The sequence below is a fragment of the Nicotiana attenuata genome, unplaced genomic scaffold (assembly GCF_001879085.1).
Source record: "Nicotiana attenuata strain UT unplaced genomic scaffold, NIATTr2, whole genome shotgun sequence".
Classification (NCBI taxonomy): Eukaryota; Viridiplantae; Streptophyta; class Magnoliopsida; order Solanales; family Solanaceae; genus Nicotiana; species Nicotiana attenuata.
In genome coordinates this window covers 18851-35721 of record NW_017673502.1, presented here as the reverse complement: position 1 = coordinate 35721, position 16871 = coordinate 18851, and the positions used below count along the sequence as shown (strand labels likewise).

General features: G+C 36.8%; 2 protein-coding genes and 1 non-coding gene across 7 annotated transcripts; 2 read left to right on the top strand and 1 right to left on the bottom strand.

Moving 5' to 3' along the window:
- The first annotated feature begins 2632 nt into the window (after positions 1–2632).
- On the top strand, positions 2633–2705 carry TRNAE-CUC. The gene has a single exon. It is a non-coding gene; the product is annotated as a tRNA-Glu (tRNA).
- Positions 2706–5435: 2730 nt separating this feature from the next.
- LOC109216554 (probable pectinesterase 53) lies at positions 5436–7738 on the top strand. Of its 2 annotated transcripts, none has more exons than XM_019380719.1 (4): positions 5436–5837; positions 6016–6205; positions 6432–6874; positions 7073–7738. In XM_019380719.1, the coding sequence occupies exons 1-4, from the start codon at positions 5503–5505 to the stop codon at positions 7149–7151; spliced, it is 1047 nt and encodes a 348-aa protein (XP_019236264.1). In that variant the 5' UTR covers positions 5436–5502; the 3' UTR covers positions 7152–7738. The 2 variants fall into 2 exon arrangements, with proteins under 2 accessions (XP_019236264.1, XP_019236263.1); XM_019380718.1 differs by having other exon boundaries at positions 7068–7738.
- Positions 7641–15751, bottom strand: LOC109216553 (UPF0183 protein At3g51130). Of its 4 annotated transcripts, none has more exons than XM_019380717.1 (15): positions 15250–15751; positions 14970–15052; positions 14275–14349; positions 11645–11712; positions 11423–11528; positions 11261–11321; positions 10990–11156; positions 10001–10063; positions 9497–9544; positions 9265–9378; positions 9088–9187; positions 8921–8991; positions 8512–8616; positions 8307–8365; positions 7641–7834 (listed from the first exon to the last, which is right to left on the bottom strand). In XM_019380717.1, exons 1-14 carry the CDS (start codon positions 15341–15343, stop codon positions 8318–8320), a joined length of 1203 nt encoding a protein of 400 aa, XP_019236262.1. In that variant the 5' UTR covers positions 15344–15751; the 3' UTR covers positions 7641–7834; positions 8307–8317. The 4 variants fall into 4 exon arrangements, with proteins under 4 accessions (XP_019236262.1, XP_019236261.1, XP_019236260.1 ...); XM_019380716.1 differs by having other exon boundaries at positions 8915–8991; positions 10996–11156; positions 15250–15749; XM_019380715.1 differs by having other exon boundaries at positions 8272–8365; positions 8915–8991; positions 15250–15748.
- Between the last annotated feature and the right edge of the window lie 1120 nt (positions 15752–16871).

The window sequence follows — 16871 nt, the reverse complement described above, 5'->3', positions numbered from 1 at the left end:
ATAGCACGTCAATAGTAGATGCCAAATTCAGGGATGGCCCATAAATTCAAGAAAACAATGTCATGACTCAGGAGCCACTTGGAACACATCTGTCCTTCCTTCTCTTTGTTTCTTCCCTATTAACTGTTTGTTATCGCTGAGATGGTGTTCCTGTATCCCCATCACATCCCATTAGGAATTCAAGCAATCAAATGCTAATGAGGAGGGAGTTGCAATTCTTGTACTGCTAACAACATTAAATACAAGCATCAATGGTGTGTATATCATGCATGTGAGGCCTATATAATAGGAGTGGAGAAGGAGACCTTACACTTCGCACCTGTCTTAAGAAACAAGAAGCTTTCCTTGTACAAAATCTACAACCCGTAATCCTTACCTGATAAACTCAATCAGAAACATCATGAACATTTCGCCTTAATTTCATTTCTTTTCCCTTTTCTAATGGTTAGGAACTCAGGTACTATCCTAACTAGGTTGAGATGACGAAACAGATGCTTATATATTGAGTAAACCCATGAAAACACGTCGGTTATAAATGAAGTTATTACCTCCAAACTCCTTGGCTTTTTTAGTATAGGTGGAATCACGGACACCATCAACAATGTTCCCAGAAGCCAGGAGAAAATAAAAATACCAGCTCTGTAACACAATAAAATCCAAAAAACTATCCGGTAGGAAAGTTGAGAACATCTGGATTATCAAATGGGATAGGTAACATATGGAGAAAGTCTTGGAATTTGTGAACTGAAAAAATATATTTCCATGATTAGCATTAGTGTTTATAACTAATATTCAGCAGGGGCTGTACTAAGTCAGTAATTGCTGATAAGCATATGATCATACTGTCAAAAAAAAAGCTCGAGGACTTTGTCATATAGCATACTCATTGAGAAAAGCTCGGGGTTTGCTCTTTAGCTAGTCATAAATGAAATATGTAGTAGCAATCAGGGAAATAACAGCTTGAAGTGTTGTTGGACCTTCTTCAGTTGGAAAGAGAACCGTGAGAGATGCAAGGACTACGGCAAGGCAATGGAAGTCTCCATACCACATTCGTAGCTGGAGTTCTACAACTGTTTGTGACAGCCTGCAGAGCACGTGGTTGTTTTTACTTCCTTGATTTTCTTCTTAATGTCAACTCTAGGGTTCTTTCTCTTGTACAACTTCTGCATGATTATTTTATCATGGGCTTATTCAATTGCATCCACACTTGGCTTATGACCAGCATGCATTTTTTCTAGGAAGTTTCTAGCACCATGTATCTCATCCTGTCAAGCTTCCCTGCATATTCCAAGTCGTTTGCACGGATCACATTGATTCTGGGAAAGATAACTGCAGTTGAAGAAACAAGACACATACAGAAGAAAATACATCAACAAGAGTAACTAGAAAGAAAAATAATGGAAACTTGAATTAGTGACCACCATCAACGAGTAGGACATCACAACTCATGCGAAAGAGGTTATAATTGGGGGAAGCAGCTCATAAATGAATAGAAAGAAAATGTGTAATGTCTGAATCAGGAAGTTGAGTTACTCACTGAAAGGAATGCAAACTATTTGAAGGGGTCAGTATTCAATACCAAGAATAATGTTAGTTTGAAAACTAAGTAAATTGTCATTTAGCAAGGAATCTACAATAACTAAGTATTTTCCTATACATCAATAGTATCCGAGTCCAGAAAGTGAAAATGTCTCAAAGAACCACTTAATATAATTGGAGTATTTTGAACACCTTCATGCTCAGGTACCTTTGTAGAATAATATGCTCCAGCAGCACATGCCAAAACACTCTAATCTCCATGGACAAGAGTTTCAATTTGCCCCACCCTATGTCTTGCAAAGTCCCTGAAAGCTCCCCTAGAGTCTTAGCCCTCGAATCTGAAGTTTTAAGCAGCTTTTAGGGACTTGCCTAACTTGATCTGCCATAAAGACGGCAAAGATTCATAAACCCACCCAACAGATGTATGACATAGACTATTTCCTCATCAACTATTCTCAATCCTAAATTAGTTGGCTAGCCATATGAATCGCTCCATTTTGTCTACTAGAGCTTCTTTAAAAGTAGAGATTCTTCAAATCTCACACTTATTGAGACACAAGTTCCTGACCAAACTTGGTAAACAAACACCAGACCCAATGTAAGTGTGACAGAACAAATAAACCATAATTCTAATTCATATCTCCTTGCCGCTGCATTGCGGATAAATAGATTTAATGGGCACATGAAACTTGTATATGGGAAGAAGCACATTTTAGAATGTATAATAAAGAGGAACAATAGAGGATTTCTATTTAGAAAACGGTTACATAAATGTAATCCAATCCCACTTCAGAAAGCTTCAATCAGAAGGTAATAATCTTACAAGAGGGGATGTGAAGAAATGATTATGCTAACAAACAAAGTATGTTTCCTATGTGGTATGCACTAAATTTTGACTATCTCAACTCAATTACAATTAACACCCACCCTCCTCCGCCTGGCCTCCTCTAGGTCCCATTAAAGAGAAACAATTTCCAAATAATGGGAAAGAAAATACATAGGTAAGGAATTAAAAGAAACCTGCAGATTATGAACTTTGCTGCGTTCTACACCTCATTCAATAAATAAATTATCTATAATTTTAAATAACAACTCCGTTGTAGTCTAGTCGGTTAGGATGCTCGGCTCTCACCCGAGAGACCCGGGTTCAATTCCCGGCAACGGAATTTTCTTTTTTTTCTTTCTAAATTTCATTTATAGATATAGGACAAAATTAATCCTAAGCAAACGATTTATGGACGTATTAGCTGTTTGTCGTCATCATTAAAATAGAGAACAAAAATCATTTTGAAAGATAAACTTTGATTTCAACCCATTATGTATCGAATAAATATCTTAAGGAGCCTCTTAACACTTACGTCTCTTTTTTAAATTTTTCATAATATCCTTGTATTGTGATAACAAGTAGTCCTCGTTGTTGATTGGGCAAGGCAAATCGAGTACAAAGTATATGGTATATAAATTTTAAATTTTAAATTTTAAATATAATACAATACGAATAACGACTTTCGTGCACAAAAGAGGGCGGGACTCATTTTAATTTTCTTGTAACCAAACATGCACTTCCTATTTATGTATTTTATCATGAAAACTGTTGGCATTAGCCCGTAGCTTTTGGCTTTACCGTGCCACTAGCTGACAGCAAAGGCAATAGATCAAAATCAAACGTTTTATGCGTAAACGTTGTTGGATTTTTGAAGATGAACAACTTTGGACGACAGATACAATGGTTTTAGGTTTTCATATCACCTTCTGTGTTGTCAATTGCATAAGGCTGCAGAAAATCCCATCAGTGATATGATGCATCATTAACTACTTTTTGCACAACTTACGCCCAGTGAGGCAGTGACAGAACCACCTAAGGGGTGTCAATTGACACTTTTTTGTCGAAAAATTACACTATTTAGTTAGGTCAAAAAATTATTTTTATGGATATATAGGGTAAAGCGGCGCATAAAAAAGGGCTGGCCCGTAAAATGTCTGGTTCCTTTGCGAACGAAGTTCAGAATCAACAAGGATTCGTAGAACGAAGAGAGTGTATAACTGGTGCGCAGCCCCACTTTTTTGTTCGCAACGAGGGAGAGATAGAATGGAGTTCTACACGAAGTTCGAAACAAAGGAATAAAAAAAAGTTTCTTTACGGCCTCCTCGTTTTGAGACTTTATGGCTTAGGGGTCGACCCCGGTAACAAAGAAGGAATCCATAAAAACTTAGGATCCGACACCATAATAAAATACTACTACACTATATACTATATATTGAGTCCCATTATTTTGTTTTCGTGTGTTTACTTTTTTATATTTTGATACACCTTAGTAAAATTTTCAGCGCCGCCACTACTTACGCCTGCGCCCCTTTCCTCAAATTATTACTCCTTCCTACAAATTCACATGTGCAAATGCCTTCAAGATGCACAGTAGTAGAACTTAGGATTGTAAAGCGTTTCAACTACAATGTTTAAAAACATAAACATAACACTACAACTAAAGGAGAAAGATATTTGTACAATCTAAGATATGTCTATTATCATCGGGAATCTTAATCAAGTTGTTATACCTAAAAGGGTCCGTTAAAACATATCATTTTGATGACTACTTAGTAAACGACTTCGGTAAGTTTATTAGGCAAAAATCACACATCTTGTACCTCAATTTTTTATTGGCTGAACACATAGACATCCCTCTAAACTTGTTCAAATTTGTCATTTAAACGTCTACACTAAGCTTATGATCAATGGAACACATGACTTATAATTAGCCAATCGAACATTTAATTTACAAATGACTTAATTATAAAAATTAGATGTATATATAAACCTTTAATAATGTATGTTCAATGTTATTAATTTGATGCAACTACCTTAGTTTTCGGGTTTAAATTTGTATGTCACATCCGATGGTCAAACACATTGCATATGAAATACCTCCAATTCTTCATCACGGATAAGATATATCATGACTACCTTCATGCAACAACTCCATTCACATCACGCCTCTTCCCCTAATTTAATACATTCCCTACTCAAAATCCCAAACTTTATTATTAATATTTTATACTGTAGTTTCGACCCATGAATAGTTTTTCTTCCTCCCAACTTCCATTGAAAAAATATATCGTCACATGAAAAATTAAATAATTGCCTGTAATACCAAACTCGTGCATGAGGGTTCCATGAATGATGCTAGAGTTTCTCAAAATCCGTTCCTGCTTTATCATTTTAGTCAACCTTCTTCTTCTTAAAATCATTTATCTGCCGCAAACAAGCAGAAATTAATCCATGCAAAATGATGCAATAGCTCTAGAGAGTTCACATTTTTTATTGCAAATATATAGCGGAGGATGGCCTATAATGGCCATTGAGTTGTGTACAGGTTGGTGGTTTGTGTTTTTTTCCTGCAATATAGTCACGGTTTCCTCCTCACAGTCCCACTCTCCAGCTGACCAAAACAGACACTTCGCTATCAAACAGTGATAAGATGACAAACAATCGGTACACCTAAACTCAATATTTTCTACACGGAACATAAATACATGTACTTAATTAAAATCACTAAAATCTTAGTAAATTTTTTCTAAACACATAATTTTAAAAGTACGATGAGTTCAACGCTAAGAACGTAACCTAATTAATAACTGAACTAATCAAGTTTAAATCTTGGGTTCGTTTCTGGTCATTTATGGCATACGGACATAGGGTAAAATCAAGATTCAGGATAGATTGGTCTCAGTGAGCAAAGAAACAAAAGGATAATACGAGTACGAGTACAGCCACGACTTGTCAGATTCTCTTCCTATGCTCTTTCTTATTCTTTCTCCCGGGCCAATCATTTTTATCTCATACACGTACATTAATTATTTTTTTATTTTTTTCACACTCTGTGGCCCTTTTTAAATAGTACTCCAATTTCTGACTCTCATTATCTTCAAACTTCATCAAGAGTATAATCATTATCACATTGGGGCATGGCTACTTCAAGGACGAGACTACTAGAGTTGCTTTTTATCTTAATTTTATTTTTTGCTATTAGTGCAAATGCTAAAAGGGGTAAGCATTCTAGGAGGCATAATAAGTTGAAGGTGGCTAATGAAGATGGTTTCTTGAATTGGATAAATAGCATTAGTTCTCGCAATCATTCTGTCTTCCAAGAAGCGAAGAACAAATTTGAGCCTTGCAAATATATTAAGGTGAATAAAAACCCAAAGCATGGAGATTTTACTACGGTTCAAGAGGCTATTGACTCAATTCCAATTGTCAATTCTTGTCGAGTGGTTATTTCTGTTAGTCCTGGGATTTACAGGTAAATTAACTTTTATTGTCCTGTTTTCTGCATCTTGAGTAATTGTATACGATAAGGCATTCAATTATTGTGTTTTAGATTGCACAGGACAAAACATGTTCATTAAACAGGACATTTTGAACAATGTTGCTAGTTATTTACGTTAAAGTTTTGTATAAGTGAGGTTAAAAATTTGCAGGGAGAAGATTGAAATTCCAGCAACAATGGCATACATTACACTGGAAGGTGCTAGTTCACGCAAAACGACTATCAAATGGGATGACACTGCAGATAGGGTAGGAAAAGATGGCCAGCCAATGGGAACGTATGGTTCTGCAACGTTTGCTGTTAATTCCCCCTACTTCATTGCCAAAAACATCACCTTTAAGGTAAATTGTGTAGTAATGCTTATTTTTAGGGAATAGCGATGCATGTATTCTCAAGGTATAATTTTTAAGTTTAACTTATTTAAGGTAATTAAAGGCAACAATGGTAACTAGAAAAATTCTGTTCTGTGTTCAGTTTAACATGTTCAATTGCACCAATTTTCGGAAAAGTTCATTTACGTTGTTAGTGAATGTAAGATAAATCCATAATTATTTCCTCCGTGAACAGAATGTAGCACCACCACCACCATCAGGGGCACTGGGAAAGCAAGCTGTGGCATTAAGAATTTCCGCAGACACAGCAGCGTTTATAAATTGCAAATTCATTGGAGCACAAGATACACTGTACGATCACAGGGGCAGGCATTATTTCAAGAACTGCTATATACAAGGTTCTGTAGATTTTATATTTGGAGATGGGTTGTCTCTCTACGAGAATTGTCATTTAAATGCCAAAACAAAAAGCTATGGGGCATTGACAGCCCAGAAGAGGGAAAGCATGCTAGAGGAAACTGGATTCTCTTTTGTGAATTGCAAGGTTACTGGATCTGGTGCTCTTTACTTGGGCAGGGCTTGGGGTACTTTCTCAAGGGTCGTATTTGCTTACACTTACATGGATAAGATCATCACATCAAAGGGATGGTATGACTGGGGGGATAAGAACAGGCATATGTACGTTCCTTCCTTCCTTTTTTTCTAAGCGAAATTCCTACTTCTTACGGCACATTTTACCTCCACCCCCACCCCCACCCCCAAAAAAAATGTTCCCATTAACTTTTACCACTGTTTCCGGAAAATACACAAGATGCTTTAGGTATATTATAAAATTTCATGAATTTACTGAGTAATTTATATTGCTCTGCAGGACAGTATTTTATGGGCAATTCAAGTGTTCGGGACCAGGGGCAAACCACGGTGGCAGGGTGAAATGGTCCAGGGAGCTCACTGAACAAGAAGCTAAACCGTTTGTCTCACTCAGCTTCATCGATGGTCATGAATGGCTTCTCAATATTTGATGGTTTCTTTATCACCTAGCTAAGCCATGGCAGTCATACTCCTCTATAATTCTTCAATCTATCTATAACATTTAAATTTTACACCAGAAAATGATTGTCCCCAACCACCATAATATGGATCAACTTTCTCATCCAGACATGCATAGTCGCTATGTAAAAGCTGCAACTCCAGCCACAACAAATGAAGAAAACATTTTTTAAAGAAAGTAGCTTTGCTTGCCGAAGTACAGCCATGCAAGAATACGATATATACCCGAAAGCTCAAGGTGATAGTTGCTTTAAAAAACTGTCGTAACTTTTCTCGAAAGCTCTTCCACTTTTTTCAAAAATAATTCAGTTTTTGATTGAGAAGTCTAAAAATTTATCACCGCCTAAGTCGGCCAAGCCAGCTGAAAGATAACATTCCACCAAACTACACGTAATTGAGGAATGATGCAACAAGCATTGTATTACAGAAGCTGGGAGCTATGTATAAAAGTTTAAAAGAGACATCGATTATTTTAAAAAAAAAAAAAAAAAATGTACAACTATAAACAAATGTACATGTTATACAATTCCACCATGACGGTCAGTTGCTTTCTTCACGTAATTGAACTGTACAATACCAACAGGCAGCCTGACAAAAAGAGAACTGGAAAAGTCAGCAAGGAAAAGAAACATACAAGCCTTTAAAGAGATGAAATCAAAAGGGCAACGGAGAAAGACATGCTAGCATTTATTACTGGCCAACAAATATAAGTCCACTAGTCATCATATATAGAGAACATCGAACATCAACATCTTGGGACATGTTCCAGATTATGGTCGAGAAGATACCTAACACTCCTAAAGAGAATGGACACTTCTTAAACAGGAATTATGGATATATGCAGCAAGGACAACCCACATCACCCGCAAAGACAAAAAGGGGGAAAATTGAAGGGAGAGAAATTACTGGGAACTAATCAAGACACACAGCGATGGCATGATCTATTTTTTGCAACCAAAATGCAAACAGTTGTCAACAACTACAGGAAAATACTAATGTTCATTTAGAAGAATGTCTCCCTATACCAGAGAAAACTGAAAAGTGAGCAGAGGCCACGCACCACACAGATCATCAAGACTGGAAGACAGTTACAGTCGCAATGTAACCATTCTTCATCACCTGTGACAAATAAGCAAGATCCTGGTAAAGTTATACAAAAACAAAACACAAAGAAAGAAAGAAACATAAAGTGTAAAGCAGAATCACAGCGGAGAATGGTCACTATAAAGTGGTATATAGACATTTATTTGAAACAACAAATTGACCTCAAAGGCAAGATTTTGGTAGCCATATACAAAGGTAGATCCAAACGGATTGCTTGTAGAGCCTTGCGTTTGGATAGCAGCTCGACCACAATCCCCTAGTATCTCCTGCAGAATCATTGCAACTTAACAATGAGTCAGCTTGAAATTGAGACCAGAAAAAGAAGATATCTGATGACAGTTATGGTTACACTAACCATTTGTTCATTAGTGCTAAAATATCATATAACAGGAGCATATTGTGAGTTAAAAATATGTGTGTGTGTTTGGGTGGGGGGTTTCTAGAACAAGGGGGAGTAACAATTATTCAGAAACAATCAGTAAGAACTCCCAACTTGATAACCTCAAAGGAATACCAATGAATAAATAGAATAGATACATATGAAACAGGAAAGGAAGAATCCACCTTAACTTGTTCCCACTTTGTGCTGGCTGTTATAGTGCCTTTAGAGGAGTTTACATCCTGATGATATGACCCAACAACTGCAGACAAATGATGCAAAAAGTATTAAAACGAATATCCAACTTTTTTACATTGATATAATCAAGAGGGATTTAGTCTTGAAAGAATCAACTCACAATCAGAACAATGGATAACAAAATTGCACTTCATATATGAATTGAAATCAGCATGCCCAGGATAGTTGGTGTGCAAGACAAACTTCTTGATCTTATGTGTCTGCAAAATAAGCACAATAATCTGAGAACCAATATCGACTTCATAAGTGCTCATAAAAAACCCAGAGGATGATATACCTGCCCATCAAATAGTATATCTATGCCACGAGTAAAGTAGTTGTAGAAGTAATCACCACAAAGGGTTGTCCGCGGTCGGGGATCTGAAGCAGAATGAATCACCATTTGATCGACCTGTAAAGAGGACGAAGTCAATCTCTACCAAAGATCTAGCATGTAGAAGCCTGACAAAAACGCACAAGAAGTTGTGTATGCCCATTTCTGTTGGACAGTAAAGAAAAAATAACACCACCTGCTTCTGATGGATTCCGCATGGTCGACCTAATTCGGTCCAAACATCCTGCATAAAGACATGATAAGATAAGATTGCATGGTTGACTCAGTCTTCAAAACGTGTATAATAAAGGAATAGGACAAAATGCAGTCCACAGAAAAGCATACACCAGACTGCCACACAACATATAAGCACAACTAGATCCAAGCGTTCTAAAACCAAAAGTGGAACTGCTAAAAGAACCAAGTCAACACTAAGTTCAATATATGACCTAAAATAGGTTTTAAGCCCCTTCTAACTTCAGGAAAAGTCGAACTTCTGAGTTGCAGCTGAACTTCATTTTTCAGTAATAGGGATATGATAATTAGATGGAATCTAGACTGAAGAGAGTATTCATGTGAACACCATTAGAGTTTCCGCAACATCAAGTAAAAAATAATTCAACGGAAGAAAGAGATAATTTACATTTTACACAACTGTAACAATTAATTAACCCAAAACAATCTAGAAAAGAGGAGTTACCTGTGGTGATGCACCAAAGGGGATGTGTTGGCCACCAATGCTAAACCATAATTCTTCCCCCAGCTAAAGAAAATAGAAACAAACATAATCATCTGTAAATCAACTGAATTGCATGCCGGAGCAACTTCAATTGGCAAACGTAATAGATGTTACTTGACACATCTTTTCTGATCTAAACTACTGTGCACAAAGATACAAGAACTCTGGTCTCTTTTATCTTCGAAATTGGAAAATACAATTAAACTATTCATTAGATTCAGCATTACGGAGCACGAAAAAAAAATCTAATAACAAAATCAAACTAGATTTCATACCTTATCTGTTTTAAAAGAAAGGAGAAGGGGTAGACGGTAGACACTGCTGTTTTACGAATTCTAACCTCAAAAATAATAGGCATTGCAAGTGGAGAAAGAACTATTAAATGGAACAGCACCAGATTTAGTCTACTTTAATTCCATGTCCCTTCCTTCACAACTTGATATAGCACTAAGATGAAAACAAAAGCACCATCAAGTTGATGCAATACTACAATTTTCTTGCTCGCAAGTTTGAATTCTCCGATGATTGATTTATAACAGAGATAGAAACACATATCAGCCATAACTGCAAAATCCCAGAGGTCAACTTCCTTTTGCAATGGCTATATAATTGGAAAAGCAACACGAAATCATGAAGAAGCTAACCTAACGGTTCTCCCGGCAAAGAGAGCTGTGAATGGCCAAATTTAAGCAAATTAAATCTAAGCTAAAACTAACAAAATTTCAGACGTGAACTTCCTTAAAGATCAGCTCTATGTAATGAAAAGCACCACAAGTGCGCAAAGTGGACATCCTAAAGAGTTTTCTCCGTGAAAAACAACTAAGAGATGCAGCTTGAAGTGGGAGGGACTAGACTTATTATTAATACATTATTCAATAAGAATCACATATAACATTAGAAGAGACTGCACAAAAACTTCAGTGCGGACATGAGAAGGAAACGAAATAAACCTTTACATGCACTTCTTCCATGTAGAGGCTGCCAGCAGGCAGAGGAGGAGTACAGGCCTTGTCCATCATAGATCCAACGCCAACTTTACTGCCAGTAGAACTATCATATATTGATACACGGCAAGTAACTGGAGTCGTGCCATCTGGAAACTCCAGAGGTAGTTCCGCTTTTGAAGTGGAAAGAGAAAGAGAAAGAAAGGAGGAAAAAAATTTATAAGCGTGGATAATTTGAGTCTGCACAAGTGTGAACAACAAAAATAACCAGTAATACCTTCTCCATCACGACAGCAATCTGTATACTGGGAGGGAATTGGAAAAGCAAACGACAAACCCTGCAAAGTTGCAAACCATCAGAAGCCTCAACACAGAACTAAATGATGGATAAAAGAATTGGAAATAAATGTGTCATTCCATAGACATCAGCCACACATACTGGATAAAATAGAGTGTAAACTCCTCTATCCTTGTCATATGTTCCTGGATAGGTTGGCCCAAAAAGAGTATAGACTGCTACGAAAGTGGCTAAAGTGGACGGCCCGCTGATAGTAACAAAATCAAAAGACAATTTAATGAACAGAAATGTAGGGGTGTAAACACAGCATTATGAAAACCAATCCATTTAAAGCGTTGTGAAAGTAACACTACGAAAACTTACCCTATTACAGAGGTTGCATAGCGCATCTGGAGCCGTTTTACATCAAAAATTTCAATAAGGCGCAGCCTCTGAAACAGGTAAAGACTTGGAGAGTCAGAGATGCTTGAAATATGTTCCCAGGTGTCCTCTATGCAAGCAGAAAGCTCTTGAGTAGTGGTGGCAAAATAGATTTTAAAAAACAATTATCCATCCCTGCTATCCATTAAAAAATGGGTTGGATAATAAACTTTTTAAAAATGGGTCAAATATGGATAAGATCCATATTATCCACTTAAAAAATGGATACTTAATGGATAACAGGGTTTAGCTTTATAATTGCAAAGACTCAAATTGGAGGTTCCTCAAACTTGGGAGAGTAGAAATTCTCCTAAAAATGATCATATTCAAGAAGCCATGGACAATATGGGTATCCATATCATCCGCCGGTTAACCCATTTTCTATTCATATTAAATATGGGCAGCGGGGATAGTTTATCCATTTTTGCATTACCGAGTTTTCGACCCACTCATATCCAACTCGACACGCCCATTTGCCATCCCTACGCTTGAGCTAACTTAAAAATGAAATAAATCTTCTAAAAAAGAAACTTACAAAAAAATAAAGCCATGAGAAAGAAAATTATAGAAGTAAATTTAAAAGAGAATCACATCATTTGGAAATATTTCAAGAAAGGTATTTCCATAACTCATTCTATCCCAAACCACGTTACGCTTCGGAAATGTACATGATCAAGAAAACTAGAGAACAAAGATGTCATCACGTTATTGATACTTTTCCAAGTATATTCTTTATTTTGGGGTAAATCAAAGGAATTTCATTAATGCGAACCGAGATGATGCAAAGTGCTAATGGGGAAAAGGTGTTTAGCGTTGAGCTTCCAGAAAACTATCCAACGATCTAGAAATAACTTTATCTCTTATTTACACCAAAATATAGGTAAAAACAAGGTAATATTGATCTTCGACATCCCTCGTTCAACCCCTTCAGGCATCGTCCTACTTTTCTCTCTCCGTATCATACAAAAATTGCATCACACTGCATTTTTTTCTTTTGATAACCGATAAATCCCATAGGGCTAGTGACGCGCGGTTAGAAACTCGGCGGATAATGGTCCCACTCCTCTACCCTTCTCCACATAAATACCAAGCTTTTGGAAAAGTGCATCATGATATCATTTCTAAAACTTCCTCCTTTCCTTCCCTGTTTCGCTGAACCTCCATGTTGCAATGGCATCTTCAACTGTGCAGCAAAATAATCATGGAATACACAAAACTCCTCCCTCCCGTGAATAGCGAATAGCGTAATGAAGGAGCAAAAGACTACTGTCTTCCCCTTTTTTTTTTGCACATGCAACACTGACTATAGGCGTTATGTAACTTCTCCTCCTATAATTGCTGCAACCTAAGGATAAGATCCGACTCCACATGTAAGATTTCACTGGGTTTGTTGTTGTTGTTGTTGTTAAGGATAACGTCCCATGAAGCGCACCAAGCAAAGAAAGCCAATTTTTAGTGGTTTTTTAACCATCCAGATACATATAGAAAGGCTCCAACAGGAACACCCCCCCCCCTCCCCATGTCAGCTTTCAATACCATCCTATACTGCCCCTCCATAGTCGCTACACTATTAATCTTCAAGGGAATTGCTCCATTTCCTACCACTCCCAATGTTTTATAGGCTTCTCAAAGATATATCCCAAGAAATTCCACAAGTATCCTTTCCGAGTAGATCTGAAATTGAACCTCCATATCATTTGCAATTAAGCATAAATGAGGGTACTTGACCTTTAATTACTTTCCTGCACCACATGTCAAGTCAAAATAGGATACAATTGCTTTCCCATGAAATCAATATATTTTTTAAATTGATCTTTCCCCTCACTATTCCTTTCCATAGAGAAGATGAATTCTCCTTTTAGAAAGGAGACAACAACTCGGACAATCCACAAAAGGTAACAAAGACAAAAACAAAAGATGAATTCATCAATACATAAGGTTCTCTTGGCACTATTTCCTAAATTTACAGCTTAAAGTTTAATTATAAAGCTTCACCACACCCAAAGAAAAGAAAAAACTCATATTACTCCTGATGAAATTTTTACTATATATAGGTGTAGCGGCACTAGCAATCTTGCACAAAATTAACTCACTAATTTTACCCCCTCCCCCCCCCCCCCCCAGGAGTTCCCCCATTTTTGCTCCCTTGGTGACTCGAACCCACAACCTCAAGGTTGGAGGTGAAGGGTGCTTGCCACTTGAGCAACCCTCTCTTGTCAACTTCCATATTTTTGCTGCCAGCATACTCCAGCTTAATAAATCTTCTGTTTCTCCAACTGCAGTAACGTGCACTTGTTTCTTCCCACGCTCTACACCGAATTCAGTTCAATAAAGTTTTCCCATCTAATTGCATTAAAATAAATGATCAAGATTACAAATAAAGGATATAATGTCAGGAAACGCTGACAGTGCCACCACATTTTAGCCATGCATTAGTAAAGAATGAGCCATAAAAAAATATCAACAGTTCAACTGAACAAATTACATTCAATAATCTTCCCATACAAGGTAAAGGAATCTTCTCATTAACAAGACCCCAGCAGTAAGAGAAATGCATGCACCAAACCTAATACCTGCGACCAAGGATCAAACCGCAGATGAAATCCATGATCTGGGAAGCTAATGACAATGTCAAGCTTTAAGGGCTCCTGCAAAAGATAAAAATTAGCATTGAGCTATTTGTTATCTAATTTTTATTATGCCGGTGTGCAAAACTAGCCATGGCCACACTATTGATTATGGTGTATCATATTAGGATAACATGTAAAACCTGAAAATCTCAGAACCATGTTATCATGCAACTTGCAGAATTTCGTTTATAAACTCACTATGATTCCTACTGCAAAATAGAGTACGGGCTAAGGAAATTATTCTATTCAACCAACAAAGGTACAAGCGTGTGACGAAGAAACAGCAGGACATAAAAGGGATTATTTAATAAGCGAAGTGGTCAGCAATTCACAAGAAGCTTGTTTTGAACTCCAAAGCAACTAAATGTTCAGAGAGTAAAGTTGATTAAAAATGACATCTAAGTGCACAATTTTAATGAGGTCCTCCGATCAACTCGCTTTAACAAAGACGATATTCAGTTGCTGTTCCCGTGAGCCCTATTCATATCCTAGCTGATACAAGGAATGAATCTCACTGTAATAAGGAAAATGTACAAAAAGATGAACTTTGTAAAATTCTCCTACAGATATAGTAGTAAAATAGAAGATAGAACAAATCAGCAACAACATTGTCCTAGGACAGACTCGCTGAATCATACCTCATCATAATACTTAACATGGACAACATCGTAAATGTTAGGCTGCTGCTCTATTTGAGCAAAAGCTTCGCAAATAGGCATTCCTGAAACATTTGCAGGCATTAACACAGATCATTACATGTAAAATCAACTAAACTAAACCACAACAATCACAATTCAACCATTAGTAACTAGAATTGAATAATTGATCAATCAATTTAGAAAATAAAACATAAAATAAGACAAATTAATCAACCTATTTGACAATCGATGACCTAATCGGTAACTAAATTGAAATTACCGAGAGTAAAAGGACCGATGCCGACACCAGGGCGGAGATCGAGAACGATAGCGCCCATGGCTGTGCCTTCGCAGCGGCGTCTGGGTCTCTGCATCCTTTGTTGTTGATGTTTGTTGAAGTACGTTTCGTGGAGCCGAGTTGAATCGCGATTGTGACTTTTATATCTATAGATGACGATAGATAGCTTTAAGTAGGAGGCAACTGACAACGATGTGGCAAAGGCGAATGGATAGAATCTTGTTATGGAATTTGCCACCCAGCACACGAAACGTCGCGGTAACTTGGAAAATCTTTTGTGTTTTACTTTTTGATAAGGGAGAAGGTATCCCTCTACTTCCAAATATTGTCTACGTTCAACCTCTACCGTTAGCAAATTATTCAAATCTACTCCTAATTTAAACAGTGCTCCTATATTCCCTATTGATCAATGATTGCATTTGACAGAAATTTGGCTTGAAAAAGTGGTCGCCTGAGTTTTTGATGGGGAATTGAACTCCCATAGTAAAACTATGTCAAGGTGTATTTTAAAGCCAACTCAAAGGATATCCGATCTTAAAATGGGTTTCTGCAGTTTGGTGTAATTATAAGTTATAAACATTTATTTGCTCTATTTTTCCCTTCCACTTCCAAAAGATTGAACCTTTCAAGTTACTCTCTTTTATATAGTTTGAATAGTCTGCCTCAAAGAATTTGAGTTTCTCCACCCTTTATTTTTTCCTTTTTTTTTTTTTTTTGCAACATATGAAAGTAGGAAAATGCTCTAAGTTAACATGAAATTATAGTGATGCTAAAAGTTAGTGCATTTTTCGTCAAGATTTCTAGTTCCTTTCTTTGGGAACTTCTGGAATAACCTCCTTCGACTTTCATATGGAATTTCGATGTTGTACAATGTTCATGTATGCAGTTCACTAGAGAAGGTTAACAGAACATGTTCTCATAATTCCTTCGTTTGAATTAAGATGAAAAAAGGGAGGAGCAAAAAAATTTCTTACTTCCAAAATTACATAGTAATGGAGGATGGGGACAAAGGAGAAAGACTTTTTAAAAGGGCATTTTCTTATTTCTTTGAAGAATTAAAAAAAAGGTAATACACACGTGGTATCCATTATGGCATTTTAATAGCAGGGCCCACTGCCACATAGGAGCACTGTTAAGGTTAGGGGTAGATTTGAATACTTTGCTAACGGTAGGGATACTTATGTCCCCAAAGTATAACGGAGGTTAAATGTAGACAATATTTAAAAGTAGAGGGATATTTCTGACCCTTTTCCCTTTTGCTAATGTCCTGCAGTTTAACCCAGTTCAAACTTGGTCACACTTACGGGAGTTGTGAAATGGACGAACTAGGATTTAGAGTAATGTAGACTTTGGTAAGAAGTGTTCCTTGATAATTTACCTGGCATGAATTGGATAAGTTGGGCGAGTAAAGTTTTGATTTGTTAATCGCAAAAAAACAAATCCGGGATTATTATTGACTAATCTGTCCTCAATAATCAGGTTGTGGAGGTGGGAGTAGCGAAATATTTTAAAAGGCTAAAGTCATAAGCAAACCCTAGACTTATCCTCATTTTCCACAAACATTTGTTTCTATTAGACACTTCAATCTTAATAAACCTTCTCGA